The sequence below is a fragment of the Nansenia antarctica genome (assembly GCF_963989245.1).
Source record: "Nansenia antarctica genome assembly, chromosome: 10".
NCBI lineage: Eukaryota > Metazoa > Chordata > Actinopteri > Argentiniformes > Microstomatidae > Nansenia > Nansenia antarctica.
This window is the reverse complement of record NC_137680.1, coordinates 34,234,707-34,249,775: the sequence shown is the minus strand read 5'-3', so window position 1 is coordinate 34,249,775 and position 15,069 is coordinate 34,234,707. Positions and strand designations below refer to the sequence as shown.

At 46.5% G+C, this 15,069-nt stretch overlaps 1 protein-coding gene across 1 annotated transcript in view; it reads right to left on the bottom strand.

Annotated features, from left to right (window-relative positions):
* nbeal2 (neurobeachin-like 2) overlaps positions 1-15,069 on the bottom strand; it is a gene marked incomplete at both ends in the record, with an annotated part of 99,139 nt that overhangs the window by 1,407 nt on the left and 82,663 nt on the right. The window contains 7 exons of the mRNA XM_080541236.1: positions 379-511; positions 4,909-5,057; positions 5,709-5,870; positions 6,347-6,463; positions 7,241-7,335; positions 10,340-10,512; positions 12,417-12,526. Coding sequence (XP_080397362.1) covers positions 379-511; positions 4,909-5,057; positions 5,709-5,870; positions 6,347-6,463; positions 7,241-7,335; positions 10,340-10,512; positions 12,417-12,526 — 939 coding nt within the window. The remainder of the gene's footprint in view (positions 1-378; positions 512-4,908; positions 5,058-5,708; positions 5,871-6,346; positions 6,464-7,240; positions 7,336-10,339; positions 10,513-12,416; positions 12,527-15,069) is intronic.

Below are 15,069 nucleotides of genomic sequence, written 5' to 3'. Positions count from 1 at the left end.
GTGTACCAGATTATCTTTATGTGTGTACCAGGCTTGAGAGAACACACACACTCACTCTTCACATTCACATTTAGATTCAATATAATTGTCATTGACAGGGAGTGTCCCTTTTTGGTTTCCCTTCCCCCCCCCTTTTACCTCTTCTGGTTTCCCCCCCCCCCCCCCTTACCTCTTCTGGTTTCCCTTCCCCCCCCCCTTACCTCTTCTGGTTTCCCTTCCCCCCCCCCTTACCTCTTCTGGTTTCCCTTCCCCCCCCCCTTACCTCTTCTGGTTTCCCCCCCCCCTTACCTCTTCTGGTTTCCCCCTTACCTCTTCTGTTTCCCCCCCCCCCCCCCCTTAACTCTTCTGGTTTCCCAGTCCCCCGTCCCCCCCCCTTACCTCTTCTGGTTTCCCGGCCCCCACCACGATGAGCTTGCCGTCCTGCAGCCCCACCAGGATGTGGCTGCTCTCCTTGGTCACAGAGACGCTCCTCACCGCCACCTTCAACGCCACCGTCACCGCCAGGGACAGGCTGACACACACACACAGACCACCAGGTGTTACCACGGCAACACAGACCACCAGGTGTTACCACGGCAACACAGAGCACCAGGCATTACCACGGCAACACAGAGCACCAGGTGTTACCACTGCAACACAAAGCACCAGGTGTTACCACGGCAACACAGAGCACCAGGTGTTACCATGGCAACACAGAGCACCGGGTGTCACCACGGCAACACAGAGCACCAGGTGTTACCACGGCAACACAAAGCACCGGGTGTTACCACGGCAACACAAAGCACCAGGTGATACCACGGCAACACAAAGCACCAGGTGTTACCATGGCAACACAGAGCACCGGGTGTCACCACGGCAACACAGAGCACCAGGTGTTACCACATGCCAGATTAACACACTAAAACCCCTTTCACACATACAAGCCTTCCCAGTAGATTCCATGGAATTTTCCTGGTACGGTGTATGTGTGAACGCGACTGACCAGGGAAATCCTCTCCGGCAATTACCCTGGTCGGGACCTTGTATACTTCCATGGAATTTACAGGGAAGCCTTATACAGAAGCCTGAACATTCCCGGGTCCGGCACGCAAAGGGTGACGTATGTCTGACTCAAGACGTTTTCATGTGGAACACGTTAACCAATCACAGCCAGGAGTTTCTCACTTTGTACTTTTGGTTTGGTCCGCTGATGTTACGGAGTTGGCTGGTTAACCCACATCACATCAGCCAACGTAGTGATGAATATAATTCCACAACTGGATACTACTTCATTTCCAATCATAGTTAGCTAAATGACTTACTGATCAAATGTACATGTTGTGATATAGACACATTACGGAGCAGTGCACACACACCCTCTCCTCCCACAGCTGTCCTGCATCAGCCAGCAGGGAGACGCCCGCAGCACAGAGACCATAAGAACTGCCCCAGACCCTGAATATAATAGCTAGCTAGCTTGCTTACTTATCTAATGTACATTTGTTATATTTATGATACACACACACACACACACACACACACACACACACACACACACACACACACACACATAGAGGAAATTGCGCAATCAGCAGGGAGAGAGCCCGGAGCGCGCCCATACCTCAGTCTGGGAGAACCCATAAGAACTGCCCCAGACCCCCAATATCACTACTACTAAATATAATTCCACAACTGGATACTGGATAGTTAGCTAGCTTAGTTAGCTAGATTACTTATTAAATGCACATGTGTGATATGTTTAGATGTACATGTGTGATATGTTTAGATGTACATGTGTGATATGTTTAGATGTACATGTGTGATATGTTTAGATGTACATGTGTGATATGTTTAGATGTACATGTGTGATATGTTTAGATGTACATGTGTGATATGTTTAAATGTACATGTGTGATATGTTTACATGTACATGTGTGATATGTTTAGATGTTTAGGCACCAGTGGCATTTCCAGTCACTCCCTCGCTTCTACTGTGCTACTCAGGCCAACAACACAGTGTGGCTGCGCTGTAGCAAGTTCTCCCACACTGTGCTTATGGACTAGTACAGCATGTTTATATCACTGTGCTTATGGACTAGTACAGCATGTTTATATCACTGTGCTTATGGACTAGTACAGCATGTTTATATCACTGTGCTTATGGACTAGTACAGCATGTTTATATCACTGTGCTTATGGACTAGTACAGCATGTTTATATCACTGTGCTTATGGACTAGTACAGCATGTTTATATCACTGTGCTTATGGACTAGTACAGCATGTTTATATCACTGTGCTTATGGACTAGTACAGCATGTTTATATCACTGTGCTTATGGACTAGTACAGCATGTTTATATCACTGTGCTTATGGACTAGTACAGCATGTTTATATCACTGTGCTTATGGACTAGTACAGCATGTTTATATCACTGTGCTTATGGACTAGTACAGCATGTTTATATCACTGTGCTTATGGACTAGTACAGCATGTTTATATCACTGTGCTTATGGACTAGTACAGCATGTTTATATCACTGTGCTTATGGACTAGTACAGCATGTTTATATCACTGTGCTTATGGACTAGTACAGCATGTTTATATCACTGTGCTTATGGACTAGTACAGCATGTTTATATCATGTTTATATCAACGGTAATCAAGAGCTTTAGTTGGCGAGCGAACTTGGTGATGGTAAGCATAATACGAGTTGGCTCGCTATTAAATTAATATGAAAAATATGATGATAAATACATATAAAACGGAGGTAGATGTATGGCAGATACATATATATATATGATATATGGCAGATACACATATATATATATATACATGTATATATATATATATGTATGTATGTTGATGTATGGCAGCCTCACGCGCCTGTCTCGTTCCAGTTCTGCATCCAGTTGAATGAGTGAATCTAGTAGCTTGGCAGACCCGGGACATGTGTGAACAGACACAACATGGTAATCGTCTGGCATTTAGCTGGTGTGTGAACGGTGACAATCACTGGCGGACCTGGGTTGGGATTGTTTTTTGGGATGTAATTTACAGGGTACTATGTGTGAAAGGTAAGTGTTAAGGTCTGACGCTCAAACACACACACACACACACACACACACACACACACATACACACACACACACACCACACACACACACTGTTTCTTAATCCACATTCGACATTAATGGTTGCCCGCTTGCCCGGTGCAGTAAAACATTCACCGGGTTTGTTTGCGCGACAGCGACGGCGCTGCTGGATCCTGGATCTGTGGCTGTGTTCGGAATAGCATACTAGCATACTACTCATACTAGATATGACGTAGATTTTGAGTATGTTCACACTGTACAGTATGCGAGATTTGAGTATGCGAGAAATTTAGTATGTGAGCAATTACTTCCGTGAAAATTTAAGTCAGTTATGATGGACACTACTCAGGTACTGTTTCCCAAAATGCATTTTGCGTCCAGGGTTGCAGGGTTGCGTCCAGGGTTGCCAGATGGGGCGGGTTACCGCCGAATGGGCTTCTTGATTTTGAGGTTATAGAAAGTTTAGGCTGTAAATTGCCAATTCCATCTGGCAACCCTGTGCGCTTTCAGCCTCGTCAAACTGCGTCATACAAACTTGTCATACAGCTTTTGTTTACATTGTCCGATAGCCTGGGAACCGAAAGCTTGCAATAAACAACTTTTTTTGTACATATTTGAGTGTGCAGATGCTGCTTTTTTGCACTCTATTTGATACTCTTCAGATGCAGCACCCCAGCTAAGTCTGATCACGGATGAGCGGTGGTATTTTCACTATACTGGGAATTAACATGGTGAAATGCATTCTTAGACAAGGCTACGTCGTCATGATTACAAATATGCCACTTGAAATGCATGAAATCCAAGTTTATTTGTGTCTTACACACATGTTCACCTAGTATTTGACTGATTGTAACCCAATCACGAATGATCCCAGTATTGTAGCTTCAGACGGACAAGTTGGTTGTAGTGCTTGCCCACGATATGTTATTGCTCATATATATTTATTTTAATCATGTTATTTTACCAACTGTTAAGACAACAATAGTAAGCTAGTTACTTGAGCTAGCTAAAGATATTGGCCCCCCAAATCATTTTACAACTTGTTATAATTATGTTACGATATTTCTGTCGAGTGAGTGAAGGTAAGCAACGTAGGGTGCGTTCGTAAAATCTCTCTGAGAGCGCCGGAGCGCACACTGGGTGCAACTTCATAAAGGGACCAGGTAAATTGATTGGACAAAAGGCATTCCATGAGTGCTGATCATATTACCAGGGCGAATTTACGAACGAAGCTAGCGAACAGAAGACGCAAAAAATAGTCAGATCAGATATATAAACGGGTTATTTTGGTAAACTGGACACATTTTGGGAATATATGTGGTTACTTTCTCGCCTGAAAACATATTAAAACTTCATAAAATGACATGTTAACACTTGTAAAGCCAAAATTACATATTTTAGCTAATGGAGGTTTAAATTCGCCGCTCCCGGCGAAATGCATTCTGGGAGGCAGTATGCATACTGTGTAAATGGTCGGCTGGTTTTCACATACTTATTATGAATTTAGTAGGCAGTATGCAGTATATACTCATTGAGTATGCTAGTATGCAGTATGCTAGTATACCATTCCGAACACAGCCTGTGTCGGTGTTCAGGAAGAACAACGGACGGCGCAGGCGCCAGACCAGACTAGACGATCGTGGAGTGAAGATATTATTAAAGTGTACGCACCGGTCGATCACCCGTCGCATCGCGTACGCTTTAATAATATAGACTAGATCGTCTAGTCTAGTCTGGCACCTGCAGCGCTGTCGGTCTCGCAAACAAACCCGGCAAGTGTTTGACTTAACGTGGAAGTGTTTGACTTAACGTGGAACCCTGCGGGGCGTTGGTTACCTGTACAGGTCTCTGATCTGCAGGGTGCCCTCCTGCGTGCCCACGAGGATGTAGTCTGGCACCAGGTGGAGGGCGGTCACATGTTCCTCCAGGGTGACGGAGGCCAACAGACAGCCATTCACACTGTACACATGGAGGGAGTACACCTCCTACCACACAGCAGAGAGAGAGAGAAGGGGGAGGGGGGGGAGAGAGAGAGAGAGATGGGGGAGGGGGGAGGGAGAGAGAGAGAGAGAAGGGGGAGGGGGGAGAGAGAGAGAGAAGGGGGAGGGGAGAGAGAGAGAGGGAGAGAGAGAAGGGGGAGGGGGAGAGAGAGAGAGAGGGAGAGAGAGAAGGGGGAGGGGGGAGAGAGAGAAAGAGGGAGAGAGAGAAGGGGGAGGGGGGAGAGAGAGAGAGAGGAGGGGGGGGAGAGAGAGAGAGAGAGAGAGAGGAAGAGAGAGAAGGGGGAGGGGGGAGAGAAGGTTGGAAGTGTAGAGTAGGTTGTATAGAGTAACTGCAGGGATAAAGCAGTGATAAGCGTGTGTGTATTTAGGTGTGTGTGCGGGTGTGTATGTGCGTGTGTGTGTGTGTGCATGTGTATGTATGTGCGTGCGTGCGTGTGTGTGTGTGCGTATGTATGTGTCTGCGTGCGTGTCTGCGTGTGCATGCGTATGCGTGTGTGTGTGTGTGTGTGTGTCTGTGTGTGTGTCTGCGTGTGTGTGTGTGCGTGCGTGTGTGTGCGTATGTGTGTCTGCGTGCGTGTGCGTGCGTGCGTGTGCGTATGTGTGTCTGCGTGCGTGTGCGTGTGTGTGTGTGCATACCTTCCCCGCGTCGTGGCCCCCCAGGGTGGTCTGGACCACCACGTGCCCCTCCAGCCCCACCTGCAGCTCCGCCACGCGGCCGGCCAGGCAGCCCCCCCCCGGGGGACGCAGGGAGCGCAGGAACTGACCCAGCCGCACACTGTGGACTATCAGAGTACCGTCCTGTAACACAGGGGGGGGGACGGGGGACGGGACAGAGACAGAGAGAATGAGAGAGAGAGAGAGAGAGAGAGAGAGAGAGAGAGAGAGAGAGAGAGAGAGAGGGAGAGAGGGTGTGAGAGAGAGGGAGAGGGTGTGAGAGAGAGAGGGTGAGAGAGAGGGAGAGGGTGAGAGAGAGAGAGGAAGGGAGAGAGCGACAGAGAGAGTGAGAGAGAGTGACAGAGAAAGAGAGACAGAGGGAGTGAGAGAGAGAGAGAGTGACAGAGAGAGAGAGACAGAGGGAGTGAGAGAGAGTGAGAGAGTGACAGAGGGAAACAATTGAAGGAGAGGATCCCATTAACATCATATATTATGACAGATATGAATAATATTATTATTGCATGGAAAGAGTCTGACAGGGAGAACAAACACACATAAAAATAAATAAAAAATTCCAGCAAAAATTCTCATATCTAAGACGGACGTTCTTGACCCCTCACCTTTGACCCTGAGACGGCCATGTCCAGCTCGGTGCTGATGGCCACGCTGGTGACCTCGTGGTCGTGTCCACAGAGCACCTGGACGGGCCGGGGGGCCAAGCCGCTGGAGAACCCCCCCTGAGGGACAGGTGGCGGTGGAGGTGGGGACATGTTACAATGTACAATAATAATAACCCTTATTTGTATAGTGCTTTTCCTGCAAACGCTGCAGCTCAAAGTGCTCCAATCATTATATAATCATCATATAATTATTTATTCATTTAAAGGCAATATTAAAAAGATGGGTTTTTAGTCTTGACTTGAACATATTTGCTGAGGTTGCATCCCTAATGTAAACTGGCAGTGCATTCCACAATTTGGGTGCATAAAATGAGAATGCAGCCTCACAAAATCTCTTCTTTTGTACATGTGATACACAGAGAAAACCATTGTCAGAAGACCTGAGAGCTCTATTGGGCTGATATGCTAGCTAAAGGTCTGAACATATTCTGGTGCTGTGCCACTGAGAGCTTTAAACTTTAAATTATGTATATCATACATTATCTAAAATGATCTAATCATACATGTACAGTTGAAAGAATAATAATAAAAAAAAAAAACATTGGACAAAATAGTGGATGTGATTGTATAAGTTGCTGAAACCGAAATAAAACCGAGTTTAAAAAAGAAAAAGGACAGAGTAGAATGCTGCTTGGTCGTCATGGCGAGGGTCAGGGTCATGGTCATGGTCATGGTCAAAGTTAGGGTCAGGGTCAGGGTCATGGTCAGGGTCAGGGTCAAGGTTAAGGTTAGGGTCAGGGTCAAGGTTAGGGTCAGGGTCATGGCGAGGGTCAGGGTCATAGTCAGGGTCAGGGCTAGGATCATGGTCAGGGTCGGGGTGTAAGCCAGGCGTACCTGCTGCAGGACCTGCCACACCATGCAGGACATGTCTCTGGACCCAGAGATGAGGTAGATGCCACAGAGGTCCAGAGCCAGGCACGTCACCACGTCTATACACACACACACACACACACACACACACACACACACACACACACACAGACTATTCTCAGAGGCTCAGCAGATACCCAACAAGCCAGTGCATATGATATGATGTGTGTGAAGTGTGTGATGATTAGAGCTGGAGCACTGGTCATCAAGGCTGCATGGTGACTGCATTGTTACTGCATGGTTACTGCATTGATACAGCTCTTTAGTTTGAGGTAGCATCTCTCTATGAATCAAACCATGAACAATTCTAAACTTATTTTAAAAAAAACATTCTTTTTACAGTTTTTTCTTTCTTTTTTATTGCCATGCAAACGACTTGTCAGTCAATTGTTGGAATGTGGTATTTTCAGGTTCTAGGTACAGGGTCAGCCATATTCAGCGCCCATGGAGCAATTACGGGTTAAGTGCCTTGCTCAAGGACACATGCAAGTTCCCTACTGAGGCGGGGATCGAACCCGGCGACCTCTAGACTACCAGCCTCTCTAACCTCTAGACTACCTGACCTCTAACCTCTAGACCAGTGTTTCTCAACCCTCTCCTTGGGGCGCCCCAGCCGCTCCACATATTTGGTCTGTTCCACCACCAGCTCACCTGATTCAACTAATCAAGTACAAAGCAATTATGGTTTAGAGTAGACTACCTGCCTCTCTAACCTCTAGACTACCTGCCTCTCTAACCTCTAGAATACCTGCCTCTCTAACCTCTAGGCTACCTGACCTCTAACCTCTAGACTACCTGACCTCTAACCTCTAGACTACCTGCCTCTCTAACCTCTAGACTACCTGACCTCTAACCTCTAGACTACCTGCCTCTCTAACCTCTAGACTACCTGCCTCTCTAACCTCTAGACTACCTGACCTCTAACCTCTAGACTACCTGCCTCTAACCTCTAGACCAGAGGTTCCCAAAGTGGGTGCCGCGGCACCTGTCCGGGGGTGCCGGCAAATCTGCTCGTAAAAAAAAAAAAAAAAAAAAAAAAGTATAATATAAAATTATAATAATAATACATGAATAAACGTTTGTTTATTACATGTGCAATGGAGTTCATAAGCAAATAAAATATATATTTCTCAGATTTGAAAGATATTAATTTACTAACTAGGCCTACTAGTTACTAACTAACTACTCCTCACTGAAGTCTTGGACCAAGCGGTGAAAATTGTTAATTATGTAAAATCACGCCCGCTGAAGTCACGGCTGTTCAGCACATTGTGCAATGAGATGGGGTCCGAGCATGAGGGGCTCTTATTACACACAGAGGTCCGCTGGCTGTCGCGGGGCAAGGTGTTATCCCGTGTCTATGAGCTCCAAGATGAACTGATGTCAGTGAGCACGACTTGCCATACAAAGAACAATTGGAAGATGAATCGTGGTGGATTAAGCTTGCTTATCTGGCAGATATTTTCAGCCACCTTAATGACCTCAACATAAAAATGCAAGGGAAGGCTGAGAATATCCTGACAGCGACAGACAAACTGAACGGATTCCGATCCAAATTGAGACGGTGGCAAGACGGGGTGGCCAAGAAAAACACAAATGTTTACGTTGACGGCCAATGACGCAGCACACAAGTCAGCGTCTTTCTTGAATCTGATCGCTGCGCACCTACGTATGCTGGAGGAGAGATTTGAGTCCTATTTCCCTCCAATGAACGAAGACTTCGACTGGCTCCGGGATCCGTTCAACCCCCTCTCATCAGCATCAGCTGCTAGTTTGAGCAGCAAAGCTCAAGATGAACTGGCAGAGCTCATTATGGACCGCACACTGAAGCTCAAACATGGTGAGCTAGGTTTGGATAGGTTTTGACTGCTTGTGGGACATGAATATCCATCTCTCTCAGAGAGCGCCATCAAGGTGCTTTTACCCTTCCCAACCTCCTACTTGTGCGAGCTGGCTTTTTCTTCTCTAGCATACGTCAAGAACAAGACACGCACGCGTCTGTCAGTGGAACAGGACCTGCGTGTCGCGGTGTCCACTATCTCTCCCCGCATAAAGAGACTCTGCTCCCAAAAGCAGGCGCATGTGTCCCACTAATGCGCACAACATATTTCTTTGTTTTGTATTTCTCTCAATTTTTACAATTCTGTCATGATTATTATTGTAAAATTATTATACCCGTTTGGTTCAGATGTGAAATAATAATCTCAGAATGAGCATTGAAATGAGAATTACATTTTAAGGCATTATTTTAAGCCCCCCAAAAAAGCATTGTTCCATTGATTGATTATACAGGCCTTTGATATTTTATTTGTGTGAAGAATTCCCTCTGAGTCTCCTCCCATATTGTACAATCCTTGAGGGCCACAATTTTATTTAATTTAGCGATAGTTTGACTGACCTATGCATTCTTGCCCATCCATTACAGTTCATTTATGACTTTTATTATCTTGTTAAAATTCATTGGGGCAATACTTATGTATTATATATAAACACACATTTTCAAACCAATTCATCGTGTATTGTTTTTAGTTTAAGCTCCGAGGCATTTTTTAAATCTTCGTAGAGTTGGGGTGCCTTGGAGAAGGGGGAAAGCTTCAGGGGTGCCTTGGTTAAAAAAAGTTTGGGAACCTCTGCTCTAGACTACCTGACCTCTAACCTCTAGACTACTTGCCTCTCTAACCTCTAGACTACCTGCCTCTCTAACCTCTAGACTACCTGCCTCTCTAACCTCTAGACTACCTGCCTCTCTAACCTCTAGACTACCTGACCTCTAACCTCTAGACTACCTGCCTCTCTAACCTCTAGGCTACCTGCTTCTCTAACCTCTAGATTACCTGCCTCTCTAACCTCTAGACTACCTGCCTCTCTAACCTCTAGATTACCTGCCTCTCTAACCTCTAGACTACCTGCCTCTCTAACCTCTAGACTACCTGCCTCTCTAACCTCTAGACTACCTGCCTCTCTAACCTCTAGACTACCTGACCTCTAACCTCTAGGCTACCTGACCTCTAACCTCTCGGCTACCTGCCGCCCCACGTTCTGCTCTCATTCGTGATCATTTACCGATGTGTCGGCAGATCCGGCCCACCAGCTTGCCCTTGCCCAGCTGGGTGACCCTCAGGCTGCAGTCCCAGTGGCCCCCGCTGAACAGCAGACGCCCGTCATTGGACACCACCAGCACCTGGGCACCCACCTCCACCCCCGGGGAGAAGGGCCCTGAGAGGAAGCGCTGTGTCCTGGAGGGAGGGAGGGAGGGAGGAGAAGAGGGAGGGAGAGAGAGAGGTGAGGGAGGAGGAGAGGGAGGGAGGGATTAGGAGAGAGGGAGGGAGGAAAGAGGGAGGGAGGAGGAGAGGGAGGGAGGAGAGAGGAGAGGAGGAGAGAGGGAGGAGGAGAGAGGGAGGGAGGAGGAGAGGGAGGTGAGGGAGGGAGGAGGAGAGGGATGAGGATGGATGAGGAGGAGAGGGAGGGATGAGGAGGGTGAGGGAGGGAGGGAGGAGGAGGGGGAGGGAGGGAGGAGAGGGAGGGAGGAGAGGGAGGAGGAGAGGGAGGTGAGGGAGAGAGGGAGGGATGAGGAGAGGGAGGTGAGGGATGAGGAGAAGGAGAGAGGGATGAGGAGAGGGAGAGATAGTGAATGGATGAGTGAAGGGTCATCTATTACAGTTCCAGGCCAATAGGGGAGAAGACAAATGTTTGCCAATACTTTTAAGAGTTGTGTCACATGGAAATATAATTACATGGATGAGTACAAATCAGATCCGAGTGTTTCCCATTCTGACTATGACGTCTGGCTCATGTTCCACCAAGCAAAACTCAAACAGACGTCTCAATGGCCCCCTGGGGGGCCACGACGCGGGGAAGGTATGCACACACACACACACGCACACGCACGCAGACACACATACGCACACGCACGCACGCACACGCACGCAGACACACATACGCACACACACGCACTCACACATACGCACACACACGCACTCAATGATTAGCTGCTTCCAGGTCACACATTAACCACACTAAGCCCAGCAGAACCTCAGTCCAGACTCAGGGTGACTAGACTCTGAACACAATGTGGGCTCCACCTGACCCTTCAGTGTCTGGGTTTAGAACAGGGCTTACTGCCGTAAGCCCAATTTATACGTCTGCGTCGAATTTACGCGCGGCTACGCCAGTAAACGCAAGGGCTCTCCCAATTTATAGTTCTGCGTTGGTCGGTCTGCGTCGCCCTGCAATTACACCGTCACATCGCTAGTTGGCAGTGTGTTTTCTATGCCCCTGAATCATGTCGGCCGGGGCACAGGGTAACCATACGCGCAGATATGAGTGCTCCGGTGTCCTGCTTTGGTAGTCTAATGGAAGTATATTACATAATAACAACAGCTCGGATAGGATTGCGGTTTGTTTTGGTTTAATAAGTGCCATAGCTGTAAATAAAACATGGAAATAGGTCAAAATGCGCGTCTATCATGCACACATCAGCCTAACTTAGTACATTAAACATGTCATGTTAAATATGTCTATCATCATCCGCTGTCAAACGCCACAGGTAATCATTTATTTCTAAATAAAACGGGATTGTACATCTCGTAAATGTGAATCGCGCTCCTTATGGGAAGGCTGTGCTTGACGCTTCCATGGGGCGCTCCTTTGGAACGGTGTACTCATAGCGGCATAATAGCGATTTTTTTGTTATGCTTGTTGTAAAGAAAATGTCTATAATGCATTGAAATGACATTAAACTAAGATAACAAGATGGTTATCATAATTTTTCAAGTAATTACAGAAAAAGTAAATGACATTTCTGTCATGGCTTCTGCATTTAGGCCTACGAGAGAGTCGGAATCATGTCGGAATCATGTGCTACCAAGCGGACCAATCACAGTTCTTGTGGTCTGCGTAGGTGTGCCGCGTAGTTACATTTTTGGAGAGGTGCGCGAAAAGCTACGGCGTAGGCTACGGTGTAGATTTTACGCAGAAGTATAAATTGGGCTTTAGCATGGACTCAGGGTCAGTGTTGCCAGATTGGGCGTATTCCCTCCCAATTGGGCTCACACAGTTTTTTTTTTTAGACTGTGGTTAGGCTGGAAAACAATCCCATCTGGCAACACTGCTCAAAGTCAGGGTCCAGGGTCACACTCACTTGGGATTGGCCACCGTGGGGTCCTTGGTGAAGGTGAAGTAGTTGGCGATGTTCTTGTCGTACGGGAGCCAGCTGTGAGTCCCGATCAGCCCAGTAGCACTCACAGTCACCTACGAGAGGAGAGAGAGGAGTGAGAGGAGAGAGAGGAGTGAGAGGAGAGAGAGGAGAGAGAGGAGAGAGAGGAGTGAGAGGAGAGAGAGGAGAGAGAGAGAGGAGTGAGAGGAGTGAGAGAGAGAGAGGAGAGAGAGAGAGGAGTGACAGGAGAGAGAGAGAGAGAGAGAGAGAGAGAGAGAGAGAGAGAGAGAGAGAGAGAGAGAGAGAGAGAGAGAGAGAGAGAGAGAGAGGAGAGAGAGGAGTAAATGGTACACAGACTGACTTATACACTGTGTCCACAATTATTAGGCAAGTGAGTATTGGGACCTTATTGTTATTTCTATGCACATTTTCCAACTCCAAACCATATCAACTTGAATGCTTATTGGATTTAACATCATCAGGTGGTAATGTATTTGTGTAATGAGGGAGGGTGTGGCTAAAGTGATTAACACCTTATATTAATTATTAGGTAGTAGGGCTGGGCAAACGATAAACATTTCTTTTTCGATAATCACAAGAATTAACGATCAATTATCGATTAATTGATAAGCTTTTTTTTCATAAAAAAAAAAAAACTAGGGCAGAAATAACAAGCATGTTTTCCTTGGGGAAAAAACTTTATTTTGTATTCCATCCAGGCATTCCATTTCACAAAGCATTTCGAAAGAAAAAAATATCTGCAAGCCATAGCGTTAGCCCAGTAGGCTGCCCACACGCTGAGTTGCTATTGCACACATTCATTCATTCACATTCAAACTAGACACTACAGTCAGATAACAATCCTCTTGAACAAGGCAGTGAGTAGCCTAAATTGTTTAACTTAAAAACACATTTTACGTTATAAATAAAAATATAGTAAAATAAGTAACTCACCATAGGAGCAGTAAAAAAACAGTTACTCACAAATAGGAGGATGACTGAAAACGTTAGTGTCGAGCGTCCAGCTTAACTTAAATTTAAAATCCAGCGAGAGACTGTAGGCGGCAGGCCTACTGGTTCTTGTTCAGAAAGATGATCATGTTAACATGTTCAGGGGTGAGAGACGAACGCAATCTGGTGACAGTTAGGCCAGCCGCAGAAAACACTCGCTCTGAGGGCACCGAGGTTGCGGGGATGCAGAGGTAGGTCCGCGCTAATTTGGCCAACCTAGGAAACCTTCTTTCGTTCAATTTCCACCAGTCAGTTGGGTCGCAGTTCAGGCCCGCAGAAGGCTCCCTCAGAAAGGTGCAAACTTCTGTTTCGATGGGGATGTCAGCAGCAGCGCCTGCTGCGTATTGCTCCCCGAGGAGCTGTGCCATGGCGCTGACCGGAGCAGGTGAATTACTGGAGGTTACACTAACGTACGGGAACTGCATCATGCCGTACTGCGTTGCGAAATTCAATGCGAAGGCAAATGCAAAGTTCATTTCTCACACATAACGTGGACAAACTAATTTCCATTATTATTAGTAGTAATTATAAATTACACCAATTTATTAATGATTATCGAGCAAAATAGTTTGTGATCGACCAAGATCCTTATCGATCAATTATCGATCGTCGATCATTGATGCCCACCCCTATTAGGTAGCTTTATTACCTCAAGGTAAAATGGGCCGAAAAAGAGATTTAACTGACACTGAAAAGTCAAACATTTTAAAATGCCTTTCAGACGGATGCAACACTCTTGAAATAGCTAAACTATTGAGGCGTGACCACTGGACATTCGAACATTTTGTTGCAAAAAACGCATGGAGAAGAAAAGGCGCAAATTAACTGCAAGACTTGAGAAGAATTAAACATGAAGCTACCAGGAACCCATTATCCTCCACTGCCACCATATTCCAGAACTGCAACTTATCTGGAGTGTCCAGAAGTACACGGTGTTAAGAGCTCAGAGACGTGGTCATGGTAAAGAAGGCTTATCTGGAGTGTCCAGAAGTACAAGGTGTTAAGTGCTCAGAGACGTGGTCATGGTAAAGAAGGCTGAAACACGGAGTGTCCAGAAGTACAAGGTGTTAAGTGCTCAGAGACGTGGTCATGGTAAAGAAGGCTGAAACACGACCTCCCCTGAATAAGATTCACAAGTTGAAGCGTCAAGATTGGACCAAGAAATACCTGAAGACAGATTTTTCAAAGATTTTAGGAGCAGATGAAAGGAGAGTGACTCTTGATGGACCAGATAGATGGCCCGTGGCTGGGTCACTAACAGACACAGGCCACCACTCTGAGTCAGGCGCCAGCAAGGTGGAGGAGGGGTACTGGTATGAGCTGCTATCATTAAGGATGAGCTAGTTGGACCTTGTCGGGTTGAAGATAGACTGAACATTTACTTCCAAACCTACTGACAGTTTCTGGAAGACAAAGTGTGGTACAGGAAGAAGTCAGTGGCCCCGGGCCCAAGCTAGAGTACTCTTCCTGCAACGAATAGTGGACTGCTGATTCGCATGCTTAGTATTCAAATGTATTGATTGTAAGTCGCTTTGGAATAAGGCGTCTGCTAAATGCCAAAAATGTAAATGTAAATGTAAGTCCGCAGCATTCAAGAAGGCCATGATCTTTATGCAGGACAAAGCTC